Source organism: Nicotiana tabacum, chromosome 8 (genome assembly GCF_000715075.1).
Source record: "Nicotiana tabacum cultivar K326 chromosome 8, ASM71507v2, whole genome shotgun sequence".
In the NCBI taxonomy this organism is placed as follows: Eukaryota; Viridiplantae; Streptophyta; class Magnoliopsida; order Solanales; family Solanaceae; genus Nicotiana; species Nicotiana tabacum.
This window is the reverse complement of record NC_134087.1, coordinates 28494039-28513968: the sequence shown is the minus strand read 5'-3', so window position 1 is coordinate 28513968 and position 19930 is coordinate 28494039. Positions and strand designations below refer to the sequence as shown.

Here is a 19930-nt window from a genome sequence, read left to right as displayed (position 1 = left end):
GCCGAGAAGGCAGAGGATCTTGAGAAGGCAGAGTTTGCTCAATTAGGGGCTTTGAGGAAGGCGGAGGCCTTGGAGGTAGTGATCCGTATTCTTCGCTTTGAGCGAGAAAATGACTTGGAGATGGCTAGGTTTGAAGAAGAGCGACTAGATGAGAGGATTGAAGAGCTGGAGAAAGAGGCTTCTGGCCTCTACGATCGAGTTACCGCTCTTACGGTCGAGAAGGTTCGATTGCTGGCTCAACTGTTTTCTTCCCATACTTCAGATTTTCCTAATGTTCCTCGAGAGTTGTACGAGGAGTAGATTCATGTCAAGGCCCAACTGTATGTTTTTAGAGATTTGATGAGGGCATGAACCGTTTCAAAGGCCGTCTTCGAAGATGCTCGTGTTAAGGCTTACGAAGATCGAGTTGCTTATGGGTATGACCCCGCTACACCGGAGGCCTGTGATGACGAATGGAACGAAGGTATAGACCGGCTTGAGTAGAATGCCTGGTACGATGCTGCATATCCTGGGGGTGAAGGCGGCAATGGCGAAGGTGTTGAAGGTAAAAGGGGCAATGCTGTCGAGGGCCAAGTTGGCGAGGATGTCACAGGCCGTGATGGTGGTGGCCAGTAGTTTAATTTTTTGACATTTTGTATATTTTTTGTGTAGTTGGTGGCGTCTTCATAAGCCTATGTAAAAAATATTATAAGTATGAAATGCCAACTTCTTTATTTACATCCGATTCTCTTTATGTGGTTCGTTTTTGTATGTTTTTTTAATTTTGCCGCTTGGCTGCCTTGATTTTCTAGTCATGATCACTTAATGGAGAGTGGATACCAGAGGTTGGTGGCCCGGTAGGCGTCAGTTCGAACAAGGTTGAACACATCATAAGTTTAATTATGGCCGAGGGCTAGTGGGTGTTAGTTCGAACAAGGTCGAACATAACCTAAGTTTAATTATGGTCGAGGGACAGTAGGTGTTGGTTCGGACAAGGTTGAACATAGACTTCGTTTACATATGGCCGAGGGCCGGTAGGTGTTAATTCGAACAAGGTGAAACATAACCTATGTTTAATTATGGTCGAGGTCCAGTTAGGTGTTAGTTCGAACAAGGTCGAACATAACCTTCGTTTAATTATGGCTGAGGTCCGGTAGGTGTTAATTCGAACGAGGTTGAACGTAACCTATGTTTGAACATAATCTATGTTTAATAATGGCCGAGGTCTAGTAGATGTTAATTCGAACGAGGTCGAACATAACCTATGTTTAATTAAGGCCGAGGGCCAATTAGGTGTTAGTTCGAACAAGGTCGAACATAGCCTTCGTTTAATTATGGTCGAGGGCCGATAAATGTTAATTTGAATGAGGTCAATGTCGACGTCGTGAACTTTAAGCATTATTGCCTTGTTTGTACACTTGGAGAAATAGAAATAAACTTCATGCATTGCTGCTTTATTCATACACTTGGAGAAATTTATAAATTTTCGAGCATTGGTTGGCGTTCCAGTCCCAGTCCCACTCTATCTAGTCTATTCATTGGTCGACCTGGAGAGTGCTTGAGAGGTCGAGAAATGAACTAGTCATCCCGTGCTTCCATCGTTGCGTACTTCGATTTGAAGTGTTCCCTTCGTCGCCTTGTTAAAAACCTCCTTGAGAAAACCTAATTGGGAAAAAACTCAAGTGAGGGAAAAAAGAGTACGACTTGGGGACGCTTTATATCTTAAAAGTTGAAGTACTTAAGGTGGCTAATATTCCAGTTATTTGGTAGCAGCTTTCCTTCCATTATTTCTAGTTGGAATGACCCTTTGTTCGCTTTTGCCGTGATTTTGTACGGGTCGTCCCAATTTGTTCCTAGTTTGCCTTCCCGTGGGTCTTTGCTCGCTTGAGTTTTAGCTTTAAGTACATAGTCCCTGACTTTGAGCGACCTGACCTTTGCCTTCTTATTATAATAGCGTTCTGCTTGTTGGTTTTGGGCGATCATCCTTATATAGGCCATATCTCTTCGTTCTTCAAGTCCGTCGAGCTTCTACCTTTTGCTTTTATCGTTCCTTGGTCTGCTCTCATGGGAGTAACTTAGGCTGGGCTCTTCGACCTCGATTGATATTCTTCATGATTTTCAATATCCAATTGTTAGAGGATTCTGCTTGCCCGTTACCCGCGGGGTGATATGGCATTGAGAGTATTCTTTTGATATGCCATTTTTTTAAAGAACTCGATGGTTTTCTTGCCCGTGAACTGGGGTCCGTTGTTGCAGCCGATCTCTTTGGGAAGGCTGAACCTATTTAGAAAAATAGTCAGTTAAAACCAAAAGGAATCGTACATTTATCGCCCAGCGGGAAGGGGACCCACGATGTGCATTCCCCATTTGGTGAATGGCCAAGGTGAGGTGACCGAGTGGAAGTGTTCGCCTACCTGATGAATCATTGGAGCGTACTTTTTGGCATTGCTCGTATCTTTTAACGAAGTCTGTGGCCTCCTTTTTTCATGGTGGTCCAGTAGTATCCTACCCGTATAAGGCATCTAACCAAGGAAGATTACCGGAGTGAGCTCCACAATGGCCCTCGTGGACCTCTTCAAGGACGAGCCACATCTAATTTGGGCCAAGGTATTTTGCTAGAGGGCCACCGTAGGTCCTTTTATACAGGTCATTATGGATGATATTGTACCTAGCCGCTTGCATTCTTAGTTTCTTGGCTTTTTTTTATCTTCTCGGAGTGTGTCGTCCTGCAAATATGTAATAATACGATACAGTCCCAGGTTAAGCTTATTGTTCTTACCTCGATTTGATCAAGCGATGAGTTGAGAAGGTGGACTACGTTCTTATCTTCTGTTGCGATATTTTTGGTAGCTACGACCAGTTTAGCGAGATTGTCCGTCTCGGCGTTCTGCGCCCGGGGAAAGGCATGACCCTGTAGTAGTACGTACCTTGATGGGTGATGAAGGTGATTTTTTCTTGATCATGTTTCTCTATGAGGATTTGATTATAACCTGAATATGCGTCCAAGAAGCTCAGCAGTTCGTGCCAGGCTGTTGCATCGATGAGTTGGTCAATATGGGGTAATGGAGTGACAACACGGCCAATCGTCTCATGAGTTACCACTCCAATTCCACCATTTCTGCTTCTTTATGCTTTTTCTATCTATGTTTTGTGGTATCGGGTTGGTCGGATCGAATTCGGAATAATTTTAGTAAGGTTCGAGACATTTAGTCTCTTTTGAGGAAGCTTAAGTTGGAAAAGTCAATTGAATGTTGATTTATGTGTTAGAGAGCTCGGATGTGAGTTACAATGGTTCGGTTAGCTTCGGGAGGTAATTTGTGACTTAGGAGCGTGATCAGAATGAGTTTTGGAGGCTCGGGGTAGATTTAGACTTGAAGTGGCGAAGTTGATATTTTGGCGATTTCCGGTTGGTAGGCGAGATTTTGATATAGGGGTCGGAATGGAATTACAAGAGTTGCAGTAGTTCCGTGGTGTCATTTGGTATGTGTGTGCAAAATTTCAGGTCATTCGGAAGTAGTTTGGTTGGGTTTTTGATCAAAAGCGGAATTCAGAAGATTTTAGAAAGTTTGGCTTGAATCCGATGTGTTTTGGTTGATTTGATGTTGTTTGAGGTGTTTTGAAGATTGGTACAAGTTTGTATAAGGTATTATGATATGTTTATGCTTTTGGTTGAGGTCTCGGGGGCCTCGGGTGATTTCGGATGGTTGACGGGGAGTTTGAGACTTTGTTGCAGCTGCTGAATTTGCTGATTCTGGTATTTCCGCACCTGCGGATTGAGGACCGCAGGTGCGACGCCGCATGTGCAGACATTTAGTTGCAGAAGTAAAAAGGAGCCTGATGAGTAGCGACTGCATCTGCGATGTCGCAGATGCGGGTATGTGACTGCAGATGCGGACTAAGCGGAGGTAAGTGACTTCCGCAGAAGCGGTTAAAGGGATGCAGATGCGAAAATGACTGGGCAGAAAGTATAAATTGTGGCCTTCACGAAATTTGAGCTATTTCACCATTTTTGACTTCGGCCTAGGAGCTTTTTGGACAACTTGAAGGAGGGATTTCAAGGGAACTTCATTGAGGTAAGGAATTTGGACTTAAAACTCGTTCTTATGCTATTATTACACATATTAGAGCTAGAAATCATGGAAATTAAGAGTAAAAATTGGGGAAACTAGGGCTTGGAAACTTAGACCTTTGCTTGAGGATTTGAAGGACCATTTGAGGTCGGATTTCAGAACTTTTAATATGTATGAATTCATGGGGAGATAAGAAATCTATTAATGTAAAAATTATTGAATTCCGAGACGTGGGCCCCGGGATCAGGTTTTGGTAATTTTGGGATTTATGTTGAAATTTAATTATTTTTGCTTGGGCTTCGTTCCCTTAGCATAATTTGACGTCCTCATTCTGATTTTGGATAGATTCGATGCGAGTGGAGGCCGATTCGAGGGGCAAAGGCGTCGCGAGCAAGAGATTTGACCAGTTCGAGGTGAGTAATGATTGTAAATGATGTTCTGAGGGTTTGAAGCCCCGGATTGCACATCGTAGTGCCATATTGAGGTGAGGCACACACTTGATGACAAGCGTGGGGTCGTGCACTGTTGGGGATAGTGACTTAGTCCGTCTCAAATGACTATTTTACCGCATATTTGACTGAAATCTATTTGCTATCATCATGATTTGGGGTGAATGCCATATTTGGGCCTTGTGCTAACTATTTGAACCCTTCGGGGATTTTTATTGGTATTTCCTCACTATTTTGACTTTATACCTGAACTCAGTCATGTTATATTTCACTGTTTTCGTACTCAGCCATGTTTTACTCTATTTTAACACTTACATGATCTTTTCAATGATATTTTTGGGCTGAGAATCATGTTTTACTATTTCCCGAGTGGCTTGTGAGGATTTTGACTGAGTAGGGCTGAGGGCCTATGTTGTGAGGAAATATTTGATACTGATTATGAGGTCGAGGGCCTGAGATATGTATGCCACGAGGTGACTTGATTGATATGAGGCCGAGGGCCTAGTGATGATGACACGAGGTGGCTTGAAATTGCGCTTGGGACGTAAGGGGCCCCTCTAGGAGTCTGTACACCCCCAGTGAGCACGGGTACCCATTGTGATGTGAGATTGAGCCCGAGGGGCTGGTATTGTTCTGAGATGTTGCCCGAGGGGCGGAATTGTGGATACTGTGCCCGAGAGGCGAACCTTTATGTGTTTATTTTCTTAATTAACTGTCCATTACCTGCTTAATTGTTGAAAAAGGGATTTTCATGAAATTACATTTGATATAAAGGATTTTTGCCTATCTTTCACTGATTCACTGATTTTTAAATGGTTTTACTGCCTCATTATAGAATGTTTTGTGCTCTACGCGATTTCTTGCTTTCAGTCTTTATTTACATTTGTTACTCACTGAGTTGGAGTACTCACTTTACTCCCTGTACCCCGTGTGCAGATTCAGGCATTTCTGATCCTGCCAGTGCGAGTTGAGAGCTCCCGACAGATTTTGGAGTCCACGAGGTAGCTGCTTGGTGTCTGCAGTCCCGTGTTTCTCCCCCTTATCATTTCTATCTCTTTATCAGATAGTTTGTAATAGTTTATAGACTTCTCAAACTTGTATTAGAACTTGTAGATGCTCATGACTAGTGACACCCCGATATCGGGCTGTGTTGGGTTATTTTTCCGCGAATTATGCTATTATTTGTTAATTTTTGATATATATTATACTTTAGATTTATTTCTTATGGTTTAGCTGATAATAAGTGGATATGGGAAGTGTCGATCGACCTTGTTTTCACGAGAGACGCCATCATGACCGGGTCCGGGTTTAGGGTCTTGACAAATGGGAACAAATCTTTTGGGCATGCTTTGTTTAAATCTGTGAAATCCACACACATCTGCCATTTTCTGTTACCATGGCCATGTTGGCGACCCACTGGGGGTACTTCAATTCCCTGATGAAGCCATTTTCCAACAGATGTTCTACTTCCTCACGTACCGCGTCATTGATTGTAGAGTTATATTTACGCCTCACTTGACTCACTAGGGGTGGAATGGGTCAACGTTTAGCTTGTGTGTGGAGATTTCCTTTATGATATCCTACATATCTACATGGTTGACGGTAAACAAATCTATAGTAGTAGTTAAGAATTGACAAAATTTACCTGGCTCTTGAAGTTTGCTACCGATGTAAGCTTTCTTGTCGTGGTTGTTAAGGTCTAGTTGAACGGGGTCGAGGTCTTCTATGGTCGATCTTGCAGATTCAACCGTATCAGGGTCTCTGATGACGTCCTCGCTATCGTCATATATCAACCTCGACCTTGTTGATTGCTATGCCTCTTTTTCTCCGTCCATTTGTTGAGTGATCGTGCTATATAGGGCGATGCGGTAGCATTCCCTTGATGTACATTGTCCCCCAGTATGCTGAATATTCCCCAAAGAGTCAGGAACTTGATGACCTGGTACAAGCTGGAAGGGACGACCCTCATGGTGTGCATTCACGTTCGCCCTATTATGACGTTGTATGTCGTGTCTTGGTCCATGATATAGAACGTGGTTTCTAGAGTGACGCCACCAGCCAGAACGGGGAGTGTGATCTCACCGGACGTTCGCTCGAGTGAATTTTTAAAACTAGTTAGCGTGATGCAACACGACACTATATTATCTTCGAGTTTCATTTGTGTAAGTACTCGATAATGGATAATATACGCGCCGCTCACATCGTCCCCCATAATTCGTCTTACATCGGTATCTAAAATTTGTAAAGTAATAACAAGGGCATCATAGTGAGGGAAAGCCAAACCGTTGGTATCCAACTTATCGAAGATGATACTCTCGTCGAGTTTGTCATACCGTTCATGGGTGATCGACCGTTTGAGCTTATGGGTAGTGGTGAACTTTACACTGTTGATGGAAACTTCATCGCCACCGCCGATGATCATGTGAATGGTTCGAGATTGTGACGGTTGTTTCGGCTATCCTTGGTATTGTTTGCGGCCTCTGGCAAAGTTGGTCCTTCCACGGTCACTCAGCAACTCTTTGAGGTGTCCTTGTCGCAACATGTTCACGATTTCCTGCCTTAGGGCGATGCAATCTTCAGTTCTGTGCCCTCGTTCTTGGTGGAACTCGCAGAGGGCATCTGACTTTCTGGTACTCGGATCTCACCTCATCTTTTGCGGCCACTTCATATTTGGTCCGAGCTTCTCTAGGGCGTAGACTATTTTTGTAGGTGACACACAAAAGTTGTGAGTGGATAATAAATGAGGCATACCTCTTTCGTTCCGGTGAGTCCCTATCCTTGATCTGGGCGGGCCTTCTTCGTGGTTGTAACAGCCGCTTTGACATATGGTTGATGTCATTCCCTATTGGGTCGCGGAGCTACAAGATCCCTTCTGGTATCATTTCTTCGATCTTTTTCTGGATTCGGCCTGTACCGAGGTCAGTCGATGAGTTGGTCCGTTGAGGTCATTTTCATATGCTCGGACCTCAACACAATATGCATTGTGTATTTCATCCCAAGTGGTTGGGAGATACTTCATCAGTCGACTCAATAGCTTTCTAGTCACCCTCGAACTGTCCCTGCTCAGCCCGTTCTGGAAGGCTGCGACTGCCATCCCTTCTGACACGTTCGGCGGGGTCATACTTACTCGTTGAAACAGGAAAGGAAATCCCCCAATCCCTCTCCTAGAGACTGTTTAATTGCAAATATGTTGTTCACGCTTGCCTCGGCTTTCTTGGCCCCAGCATGGTTCGTTATGAAATTGTTGGCCATCTCTTCGAAAGTTTCAATGGAGCGTGCAGGTAGTTGTGAATACCATGTCAATGCTCCTCTTGTGAGGGTTTCACCGAATTTCTTCAACAAAATGGAGGATACTTGTTCTTTGGCAAGATCATTACCTTTTACGGCAGTGCCGTAGTGAGTCACGTGATCTTCAGGGCCAGTCATGCCATCATATATTCTTAGGTGGGGCGGCATTTTGAATGTTTTTGGTATGACATGTGGGGCTGCCTATCACTGTATGGCTGCTCAACGAACCAACCAGCGTATCTCTTCGGCAACAGTTTAGGGGCGCCCGCTATTTTATCGACCCTTTCTCGGTGTTCTTTCATTTGATCTCGGAGCACCTTGTTCTCGTTCTCCATTTCCTCCATCCTTTTCAAAATCGCTTCAAGAGTGTTGTCACCTACATTGTCATTGACGTTGTGAGTAATATCTGTCGTTGGTGGGAGAGGGAGTTAATTATGCTGCTCATCTACTGGTTGTATAACACAGGCTCTTGCATTCTCCGTACCCGTATTCCGAGCGGGCTTATGAAGGACGTTGGTTAATGTGTCAGTCAGCCATGCCTCAAGGAGCTTTTTACAGTTGGGGGCGTCTCCTCTGCCACAGATGTGGAGGCTCACTTACCCAGAGATTTTGTAATGCTGCAGTGAGGGGGAGGTGATCCCTCACCTAGGGGATGCATTGGATGTCACGTCTTCGTTTGATGTTTCACAGCTTTCGTTGATGACGTTCATGAGGTTGGTTAGGAGGTCACCTATTATTCTCGTACTTTCTTCCCTGTCACCTGCCATATTGGTACTTGTGCACACAAAGAAATGAGATTTTGTTCTCGACTGACGAACACCCCTACTTATAACTTACTCAAATATCTTCAAATAGATAAACTACAACTACATAAATACTAGTAATGCTTTTTTTAACAAGCTCTTTCCTCGCACAATAATAAAAAGAATAAGACAAGAGAATTCTTAAGTAGCACGCCCAAGCTAACATGCACCTCGACACACAATTAATCGCCAACCCTCCTTTTTGTAGCATGCCGTCACGCATACAAAATGCCCAGTCTTTGTTCCTATTCGCTAACGCCACATTTATCATCTAAACCCCTCTATTTTCAAAAAACTCGTCTTGAGTCCACAATTTACTTTCCTATAACATTCTATAGAAGTAAAAAATAATATACTGGTTAAGGAAAAAAGAAAAGATGTTCAAATATATCCATATACAATTCGAAAATTTTTAAATTTATTCTAATTATCTCATACTATTTGCTAGGTTCTCTCATAGCCGAAACTAGGATTTAAACTCTTTGAGTTTAACCTTTAAGGTTTTCAGTATTTAACTCATTATATCGTTAAAGTTATGGGTTAGTATTTACAATTTATTGCGATTTCAATAAATTTTAGCACATAAATTTATGTTCTATCTGAATTCAATAAAACCTTGCTATTCTACGTTATAAATTTACGTTAAAGTTATAGGACTACATCCTCCCCTGAGCACGATAGGCGAATTTTACGTGTTCAAATTCTTAAAAAAATATATTTATTCGTCAAAATTTAAATGATTTACAATCAAGAGCAAAAATAAGATTTATTTCCTAATGACAAGGGTAGAATTAGACAAAAGAATTTAATAAAGTTATTCAATCTCAAATAGTACAAGGTAAAATTTGACTTTAAAAAAATATATCTGTAAAAACAGAAAAACTGTAAGTACATACTGTGTCCGTAATATATAAAAAAAACAAAGTACAGAAAGTATTCTCTTTATTTCATGCCATTCTGAGCACGAAGCCTCAAGCCATTCTCTCTCGATTTCAACTTCCAAAACCCAAATTGCACGAACACACAAACGCACAGAGTAACAGAGAAGAAGAGAGGAGATCATCTACAACCCGACCCCCCCCCCCCCACCCCTACCCGAAATCCATCACCAACCCACGTCTCCTTTTCCCAAATCAAATCTACTCATTTTTTCAAATTTCAATCTTTTTATACCCAGATTCACATGTCACTTTACTGTGGTAACAGTTTTGTTGCATAAATAGTTCTGTTTGATGATCGTTAGCTTCTATTTTTGGGTTTAATGCAGATAAAGAAAGGGCAAATGGACGTAAATTCCAGGTGTTTGTAACATGCACTGCTTGATTTTACGTGAGATTTGAGACTGAGGAGATATAACGAGGACTGGGTTTCAAATTTGAAGAATTCTAATTAAGTGTGAAGAGCTGATTATCAATTAAAGAGTATGAGAAATATGGCGAATCAAGTGGTGAAAGTGAAGAGAGATAGAATTGCGGCATGCATAACATGCCCTCTTTGCCATAAGCTCTTTAGAGATGCCACTACTGTTTCCGAATGTCTTCACACGTGTAAGTTCTTTCTATTGGAAATTTGAATTTTCGATCTGGGTTTGCTTTATTTGTACTATCATTTTAGGTGGATCAAAATTTGGGTGATTTTAATGTGCTCAGAGCTTTTATGTAGTCTTTTCTTTTAAGAGAATTGAACATACCTCTTTGTCTGCTTAGTGTTTGAACGATTATAGGGTGGGTCGAACATAAAGTCAGTATCTTGCCCTTATCAGCTAAATTGGACGAGCTATACCTGTTTGATTGATAAGCTTGTTTAAATAATTGTCGCACATTTACTTAGTTGTAATGAATTAAATTAGCAGTTGCTGACTTATATAGAAATTTTCTATTCAAGACATCTGCTTTATCAACTAAATAGAACGAGCTATACTTGATTGATAATCTTGTTTAAATAAACCTCACATATTTACTCAGCGGTAATGAATTAAATTGGCAGTTGCTGATTTATGTGGAAATTTTCTGTTCAAGATATTTACTTGATGCTTTTCCAAAAGAGAGAGAGAGACGGACACTTAGCTTCATTATGTGTAATTGAGCTTCAACAAAATGTGGTGAAGTGGCACATGACTTATTCTTATGCTATATCTCTTTAATTTTCATAGGGTTCAATTGGAAATTGTTATGAAATCTTTATGTTAATTATGCAGTTATTGGAATGTTAATTTCTTGGCTAATCATATAAGGAGGAAAATATGCTTGATTGACCCTAATCAGTGTATATTTTTTTAAACATCATGGTTAATAAATGACTTAAACTTCCTTACATTCTTCTCATTTCCCTTAAAAAGAATAATTTTGCTGTTTTATTTGAGCAATATCGACACTAGCTTCTGTTGTTTCTAGAAAAGATGAGTTTTTTTTCCTGTGATAATATTCTTTCTGAATTTCACCCAGTTTGCAGGAAATGCATCTATAAGAAGCTCTCTGATGAAGAAACGGAATGCTGCCCAATATGCAATATTGACTTGGGTTGTGTCCCATTAGAGAAATTGAGGTCATAAATATCTTCCTACTCTCACTGTTTTCCTTTTTCTGTAATCTTCACATGCAAATGTGTGCTTAAGTGCTCGATTGGCATATTGATGTAGATAGTTCTAGTTTTACCTTTTGCATTTATACGTGGAACTTCTAGTAGCATATCACTCTTTTGATTAACTTCATTTTGTAAGCCTATCAATTTTAACAGCATGAAGCGTACTGCATGTTCAGTTCCAGACTGCTTTGCAGTGTTGTCCCTTTGAAGTTTGATATGCATATGCAACAAGTTAGAGCGTCTTGACCCTTGTGTGAAAGATATGGGGTGGAGACTTTAGCTTTATAGTTTTTTTTTATTATTTAAAGAAGCCAAATGCTTGGCTGTGCATGTGTTACCTTCTTACTTTCTACTGACCTAACATCAATTAATGATGATTCTGAGAGCAATGTGCTATGCTCATAGGAGGATGGAAATTCGATGAAGTATTGAAATTTCCACTTTTTCCCAGCACAGTTACTTTTTATTCTCTACGTAGTTCATCGCCAAATAAACTATTCTCCAAGTTGTTCATCAATATTTCGTGCTTTCTGGACATAGATGAGTTAGGATCTTAAGAATACTGAACAGAGATCACAGTGCTTTACATGATTGTTTTGGTGCTTATCATAAATGAATTAGGATTTCACTTAGAAGACTGGGCAGAAATCAAAGCGCTCTTCCGTGTTTGTACTATGTACCACTAAGATTGACTAGAAAGTTATAACTGAACACACTGCAAAATTTCGAATTCACTTAAAAAGATGATCTGTGATACATTTAGAGGTTCTGCCAAGTGAGACCACATAGGCAATGACAAGTGATTTCTTGCGATATGTAGAGAGGAAACTTGACATAGACAAAGTAAGGTGACCTGTACTCTAAGAATGGCCTTGATAACATTAGGATTAAAGTTCACTTTTGCAGATCTTGGAAGTTCTTGAAGGCAGTAGAAGAGAGAATGACAAAAGAGAACTGGGAGTATTTAGTGCAACATTTGACTTGTGGATATATCTTATTAAATAAAACTGGGTAGCTTTCACCATTTACCTTAGGCCAGGCACAGTGAGATACTTCATTGGCTATCATGAAGTTTTGCTGATCATGATTGCACATATATCTTATTAAAACAAAATTGGGTAGCTTTCACCATTTACCTTAGGTTAGGCTCAGTGAGATGCTTCATTGGCTAGCATGAATATTTGCTGATTATGAGTGCACATACCTGCACTTATGCGTATAGTATTCACTTTCATGGTTGCTTGAAATATGAGGTTTTCCTGAAGCTTGTTCCGCCTTTCTGCCTTATCCTGGAAAATCTTTGTTGAATAACTCCTATAAGAAGGAAAAAAAGAAGGCGTTAGAGACCCTTTTGGTCCAATCTTAGACACTCGGTCCTTTTCCGAACCTGCTCCCATTTTGAGCAAAGAGAGAGATAAATAGACACAGCACATTGTACTGATGGGGCCGGTTCAAAGTGACTGAGGGGTTTTCTGGTTAACTTTTCTTATTTGCCATACTCCACATGTCAATTTATCTTTTCTTTTTCCCTTTTCATTTCAGGCCAGATCATAATCTGCAAGATGTAAGAGCAAAGATATTCCCTTACAAGAGGCAAAAGGTGCAGGCACCTGAAGTTGTGCCTCCGATTGCCCTTCCAGTCAGGAGAAAAGAGAGATCACTATCTTCACTAGTGGTCAGCACTCCAAGAGTATCAACACAGACTGGAACAACAGGAAGAAGATCAAAATCAGTGGCAAGAAAAGCATTACGAGGCTCCACCTTTTCTGTTGAGAAACCTATCAAGAAAGAGGAAAAAATATCTGGAGAAGATCAACTGGATAGCTCTAGTTCACCTGAGACTTTGACCAAGTTCACTCAGAACATAAGGCAGGTAAAGTCATTCTTCAATAGTGGTGTGGTGCATCATCTTAGGCTTCCTTGGAATATTTTCTGAGGTCAGTATCAAGTGTATATGGGTGGATATTCTTGTTAAACTTAATCCTGCCGCTTCTGCAGAATTCTTCCAGTGCTGAGCTTTCTGGCCAACCCACGCCTGATAACGAAACGGAGAATGGCACGGACCAGTGGGAAGGTAAAGTTGATTTATGGAAACCTTTGAACTGTTTGGTCGAAGTAGCAAACCAGAGCAAGTCTGCGAAGTTTACTTCCCAAGGTTCTACTGCTAAATCAGAATGCCTGCATTCCCTTGGCAATGAAGCTCATGTCCGTAAAACTAAAGTGAAAAAACGTGGACTGAAAATCAAAGTTCACGATGACAAGAATAACTGCGGAGCTTCTCATTTGGGATCAGATAAAACTAAAAAATTGCGAAGGAATCGCCAAAAGAAGGCAACAGAATTTGGAGAATCTAGTATTTCACCACAAACTGTGCTGGATGCAATCACTACCAAATGTGAAAGAAGGATTAATCCAATTTGGTTCTCATTAGTGGCCGCTGAAGATCAGTAAGAATCTACTTTATCTTGTAGAATCCTTTTTATATGTATATCTTTCTGAGAAAGAAATTGTATTTCCAAATGATTTTATTCAATGAATCTCCAATCAATTGTTTCAGGGAGGGAGGTGCACTCTTGCCCCAGATTTCTGCAAGTTACTTGAGAATAAAGTAAGCTTCTTTGTGATGTCATTGCTGTCTTGTAGTGTAATATTTATCTTGTGATGCTGTTTCTGTCTGGTCTTAGAATTCTTTGTTAAGTTCTAATGATCCGAATGAATTGCATAAAAAATTTCTATGGCTGCACGAGTTAGATACTTAAAGCCTCGATATCTTTTGCTCTATCGATATGGTAAGAGGGTGGAGGAGGGAATAATGTATCATTTCTTCTTTTCGAATTTTGAATGTAGATGCTAATTATCTCTTTTGGTGGTAACTACGGCATCACCGATTTCTCCTAGTGCCAAGAAAGGAATAAAACTAAGTATGTTATGTTCTTCGATTTAAGCTGTACAGATTCGATTTTCATTTCCTAAACTGAAATATCTTGCATCTTATCATAATATGTGCCAGCTACAAAATAAGCCAAAAGTAGCATATCACCTCCCTTTTAGACCTCCTTGTAATAGAATAACCATAATTTTTACTTCGATTGAATTAACTATTCAAAGTCAATATTTCTCTTCCAGAAATCCTATAAAGTTAAACCATGGTGTTCAATATGACATGGAGACTAATTGGTAATTGCAAGATTACAGCGAGAAAGCAATCTTGTTTTATTATCTTTATAAAAGACTAACTAAAGTTTTCCCAGCTTGCTATGTCCTTTTCTCAGTCTCTGACAATTGATTATTTTCTCATTTATTTTTCTTGTTGTGGTCTTTTACCACTGGTGTTTGATGTCTTCTCCAAGGCATCATTACTTACTATTGGTTGGTTGACCTCTTTCTTGTAGCAAAATATCATACGAGGGAATTTCACATCCAACTTAGGGTAGTTCTCTCCAACGAGTTAGACAGCTTCTTTTGCTCCATTGATTGATCTTGTTTGTCTTAAAGCTAACTTAGTAGCTTGTATTACCTTTTCACATTTGATGGATTTGGAATTTTGGATATCTTCATATAGTTTTCCCACTATATCTTCATATAGCTAGCCCTGCTTTTAGAACTGATTGGACCAGCGCCAGCCAGTTTAGCTGATCAAGTGAAAATCAGACCCTTACTCTTAAAATTTATAATTCTGTGAGTTGGACATCTATCACTTGTTGTGCAGACACCTCCTTGGAAACGGATGTAGTCGGAGAGCATCTGGAATATAGAGTGAACTCAGATGGCAATCCCACTTAGAAGAGTTATTTATATGTGCAAACAATTCCATGCATGGAACAAATTACCCTGTCTTCATATACCAAAAGGGCTTAATATCCAACTCTAACAAAAGAGGACAATTAACTTCATTTACTTCCACGAGACGTGCACCTAATGAAGCCACTGTATGAGGACCTGCGGGGCCATTTTAGTACCTTGCCTAATGGATTCTTGCTGAGTTGTTCACATTTTGGACTTACAATAATCCATTTGATCATAAGAAGGTTACGACCGAGAGCAATTCGTTGTTCAGTTAAGATGAGTGTAATAGAAATACGGATATTGAGATGGATATGCGTTCATACAAGATTAGGGGAAGGTACAAATAGCACATATAGATGATAAAATGGGAGAGGGTCGCCTGAGATTGTTTTGTTATGCTCTATGTCAATCTATAAATGCAGTAGTATATAAGTGCAATACAATAATGATTAAATGTGTTAAAAGGAGACGAAGCAGACTTACAATTACATGGAGATCGTTGTGGACTACAATCTCTCAAAATTCATGCAGACCTGGAGGAGAATAGAAAAGAAAGAAAACAAATGATATATAGGTGATACCAACTAGTTGTGATTAAGACATAGTCGCCTAATTCACTTACACCAGGCTGGTGTAGAGAACCTCTAGTGTAAGAGAGCCCGTAAATTAATTTGAGTATTAGGTTGAAATGGGTCCACATATAATAGACCTCAACTAGGTCGGAATTTTTATTGAGTGTGATACAGCACTCCCATAACCATTACTCCCTCCGTCCCAATTTATATAACACTCTTTCCTTTTTAATCTGTTCAAAAAGAATGTCACTTTCTATGTTTAGAAACAATTTAACTCAAAAGTTCCCATTGTACCCTTAGTGAGATGATTTATGGCCACACAAATATCTAAGGCTTGTTTTAGACCACAAGTTTCAAAAGTTTTTATTTTTTTCTTAAAATTTGTGTCAAGTCAAAGGGTGCCGCATAAAATGGGACGGAGGGAGTATTATATATTACGTGCCCTGAAGTTGCTAATTGGATTTCTTGATAGAGATATGTGGAGGATACGGATTTTGGAGTCTAAGCAGAATATGTTGAAGACAATTATGGTACCAAAGGGAACTGCTTTTTTAAACATTGAAGAGTTGGTCTGCCCTTTCCGTGTAAGTGGTTTGGGACAGTGTTCCTTAAATAAGCAACTAGTTAAGACAAATTCCTGTTGTTCGACCTACAAAATTGGGTTGAATGCAAGGTAAAAAAGACATGGTTGTGAACTACAGTGGTGGTTAGTTGGTAGAGTTGATAGGTCAATCATCTAACACCATTAGCTCTTTCTCTTTGTTCCATTAAGATAAGCTGAGGTGACATTTCTTTGTCTCTGGAGCTCCTTGGACAACTTGATGACTAATATTTGTGTGTTGCATCCTGTTTTACAAAGCATTTTTACCAAATGAGCTTTTAGCTTTGCGTTCCTTTTTTCCCTTCACTTGTTTGATAGCTTCTAAAGTGTTGCCTCTCTATATGAACATCTTACATATAGAGCCCGTTTGGATAGCTGATTTGAAGTAGCTGATAAGCATTAAGTGCTGAAACTGATTTAATAAATAAGCAGTTACGTGTTTGGGTACAAGTGCTGAAATTGATAATAAGTTGCTGCATTATTTGATTAAAAAGTGCTGATAAGCTCTTTTTTTGTTAAAATGACTTAAATAACCTTAGAACTGTTTACACTTATAAGTGCGTAATTTCTTTACAATTTTAGATTCCAGATCGATTCAAATACAAAATATTCTATTTGTCATTTTATTTTAAATACAACTGTGCTTAAATAAGATAATTTTTATGATAAATATAATTTACTTTATGATAAGCGTATAATCATAAGTTATAAGAATTAATAAATTGATAAAAGTTTCTCAGTGAAAAATAAATCTAAATAGGAAAAAATATTTGAAGAAAAACAAACACTGTCTTCATCACCACAACACTAAAAAAATAATACACCAAAAATTTGATATGTCCTCATTTATTACATACAGTTCAAAGATTAATACACAATCACATTGATATAAATATGCAAAGAAATAGAGAATTTGCTTATCTTAAATAGTCAATGAGAATTGCAGACTTGGGTGGGTGGGGGGAGGAGTTTAAGTTGAAAATATACTTGGGACTGTGAGTATCGATGTAGGAGTTTCTTTCTAAAAAAGAATATTTTAAGGATAAAATAGTAAAAATCTTGATCAAATTTAAAGTGCTTATAAGCTATCATAAGCTGGGGGTGACCAGCTTATGGCTTTTGGCTTATTTTTGACTTATAAGCACTTGGCTTATAAGCACTTTTAACTTTACCAAATGCGTAGTTAAGTCGAAAAGTGCTTATAAGGTAGTTTGACCAGCTTATAAGCTTAGCCAAACACCCTCATAATTTCTTGCTTTCACTATCTCACCGAATGTTGTCATCTATTGGCAGTCTTTTCAATATATCATTGGATCAGTAGTTGGTTCTGAAAATATTGGCTTTTGGCTTATTTTTGACTTATAAGCACTTGGCTTATAAGCACTTTTAACTTTACCAAATGCGTAGTTAAGTCGAAAAGTGCTTATAAGGTAGTTTGACCAGCTTATAAGCTTAGCCAAACACCCTCATAATTTCTTGCTTTCACTATCTCACCGAATGTTGTCATCTATTGGCAGTCTTTTCAATATATCATTGGATCAGTAGTTGGTTCTGAAAATATTGAAAGGGACGTAATAATCCACCTTTTACTGTATTTCTTCTGGTATTATAAGTACCGGCATCAATCCGTTCTGATTTTCTGTGGCCAATTGGTTGGTCCTTATAGAGACTGAGAGGATCTATAGGAAGGTCAAGGGTAAAACAGCCATGCACTAAAATTAAGATTTAAATTGTCCACTTATAGTCGGATACAGCCACTAGTTTAGCATTTTGCGACTGTCTGCACATTTTTGTTATAGTATTCATGTTCTGTTTCATTCTGTTGCAGGGATGGCAATATTCCCGTTTCTTTCATCCAAAAGTATCTGATGAGGAAGTTAGATCTTATGAGCGAAGATGAGGTAATTTTTGTTGCTCTTTGGCTACCATTTAGCACTTACAGAATGTTCTCAACATTTATGCACTAAACAATCCAACATCATTCTGGTCGAAGTTCAAATAAAATATGGAGGGGCTTGATTTTTTTCTAATTCTTTGTCCTGTTGGGTGTGATTTTGGTCTAGTTGGTTTCGGTCCTTTTGAATTGGTCCAACTGGAGAAATATTTTGGGAATAAGTGCAGAAATTGTTTCAGCATTGAAGAAATTACCTTGCATCATGTTTGGTAACATTAACCTTGGACAGTTTAACCTTTTTGACTTAATCTGATTATTAAGATGAGGGATGGTAACATGTTTTATGTGATGTTCAACGAGAATATGTGGCATCTACTAGTAAGTTATTTTCCAGTTTACCTTTCATTTCATTCAAATTGAGATGGGAAAGGGTTGTAAAGAAGCGTAGAAGTAGGCGCAGAATAACATTGTTTGTTACACACCATACATGGTGAAATTAGTAATCCGTGTTAGTTTCAATGTTGGAAGAAGGTAGCTGTTCAAAGCAATTTATGCTAAAATATTTGACAAATACTAGCTGGACTATATCAAGTCGTTAATGAAGTTGACGGCTATAACTAGTTTTGGTTCTAGGGTCTATCAGTGACCGAGTTTTTCTCATGGTTTATTGTCATTTCAGCACAAGTAAGATGAAGTCAAGCAGGTGAGCAGGTTGTGTTTTTTATGATGAGTCTTAGCATTTCCATGAACCTATTTTATATCTTCTTCGTGCATTACTGATTCTCCTTGGATTCCACAATCTGCGACTCAAGAATTGGGTGTTATTTAGGGGAAGCATATCTGTCATGGTTCCAGTTCTATGATGTGCTGACTGTTTAGGTTATTTTGTAGGTTGAAGTTAGATGTATGGGTCAGTTGATAGTCCCCACTTTACAACTGAATACTTTGGTAGATATGTGGCTTGAAACTACTACATCAGAAAGAATACCAGCTATTATTGGTTCATCAGCAAAGGACTTTGTGATGGTGCTGGTTTATGCTCGTAAGGTCCCAGGCCATCCAGCTTCTTGAATTATTCTTTCTGCCTTCAATAATCTAAGTTATATCAGGACTAAGTTGAAGTATCAGCCCAAAAATTGCTAGACAAATGTGTCCTGTATGGGCATGTTGTGCGTAAGATCCTAAGTTACTTACAGACTGCTGCTGCTGCTGCTGGAATTGTCACATATCAGCAGCAAATGAGCAATGTGATACGGTGCAGAACAGCTCGAGGGTAGCTCTTTTTGCACTTACCAGAGTTACTTTGTGTTTCTCCAGTGTGTTGTATGATTGTACACTACCTTGTACTATCAATAAGGGATGAATTTTGAGTAGAATTTGTCTTGTCGCGCGCCAAGATTCATGGTAGCATGTATCTAAGTCAAACTATTGAGTGCTTTCAGTTTAACCTTCTTTAATGAGGCTTTTCTGCTGCATGTGGAGAAATAGGAAGTGATACGATTTCATAATTTAGAAAGTCCAAGAAGTTGGCTAGAAGATATTTATTTCAAGTGCAAATTCATGACTTCAAATTATCTTTTGTATTTTGTTTATATTCTATATCAGACAACTTTTGGATTTTAGTTCTTACATATATCTTCTTTTAAGTTAAATACTTTTGTTCGTTCACCTAGTTTTAGTCTTGATTTTTCTTAATATATTCAATCAAACAATACTAAAAGGAGGCAATGCTTTTAAGTGTACATTGATGGTAGAGTAAAAAATAATGCGCCTACAAAAAGTTATAAAAATACTTTTGAAAGCATGTATATTTTAAAAGTTAGTGTTGTTCATTTCATATATTGAGGGGTTCGGATTGGCTTTTAAGCTGGTCAAATTAGCTTTTAAACTCTTTTTAGCCTT

General features: G+C 39.1%; 1 protein-coding gene across 1 annotated transcript; it reads left to right on the top strand.

Annotated features, from left to right (window-relative positions):
• Positions 1-9504: 9504 nt before the first annotated feature.
• Positions 9505-19655, top strand: LOC107799430 (E3 ubiquitin protein ligase DRIP2). Its single transcript, XM_016622546.2, has 7 exons — positions 9505-10136; positions 11034-11133; positions 12715-13045; positions 13171-13619; positions 13730-13780; positions 17963-18035; positions 18920-19655. Exons 1-7 carry the CDS (start codon positions 10013-10015, stop codon positions 19097-19099), a joined length of 1308 nt encoding a protein of 435 aa, XP_016478032.2. The 5' UTR covers positions 9505-10012; the 3' UTR covers positions 19100-19655.
• Positions 19656-19930: the final 275 nt, after the last annotated feature.

Excerpts from the sequence above, each read along its gene's own strand:
- LOC107799430 (XM_016622546.2), top strand. The coding sequence starts at position 10,013 with ATGAGAAATATGGCGAATCAAGTGGTGAAAGTGAAGAGAGATAGAATT. Across the intron at positions 10,137-11,033 it reads TTCCGAATGTCTTCACACGT|TTTGCAGGAAATGCATCTAT; the intron begins GTAAGTTCTTTC and ends AATTTCACCCAG. Across the intron at positions 11,134-12,714 it reads GTCCCATTAGAGAAATTGAG|GCCAGATCATAATCTGCAAG; the intron begins GTCATAAATATC and ends TTTTCATTTCAG.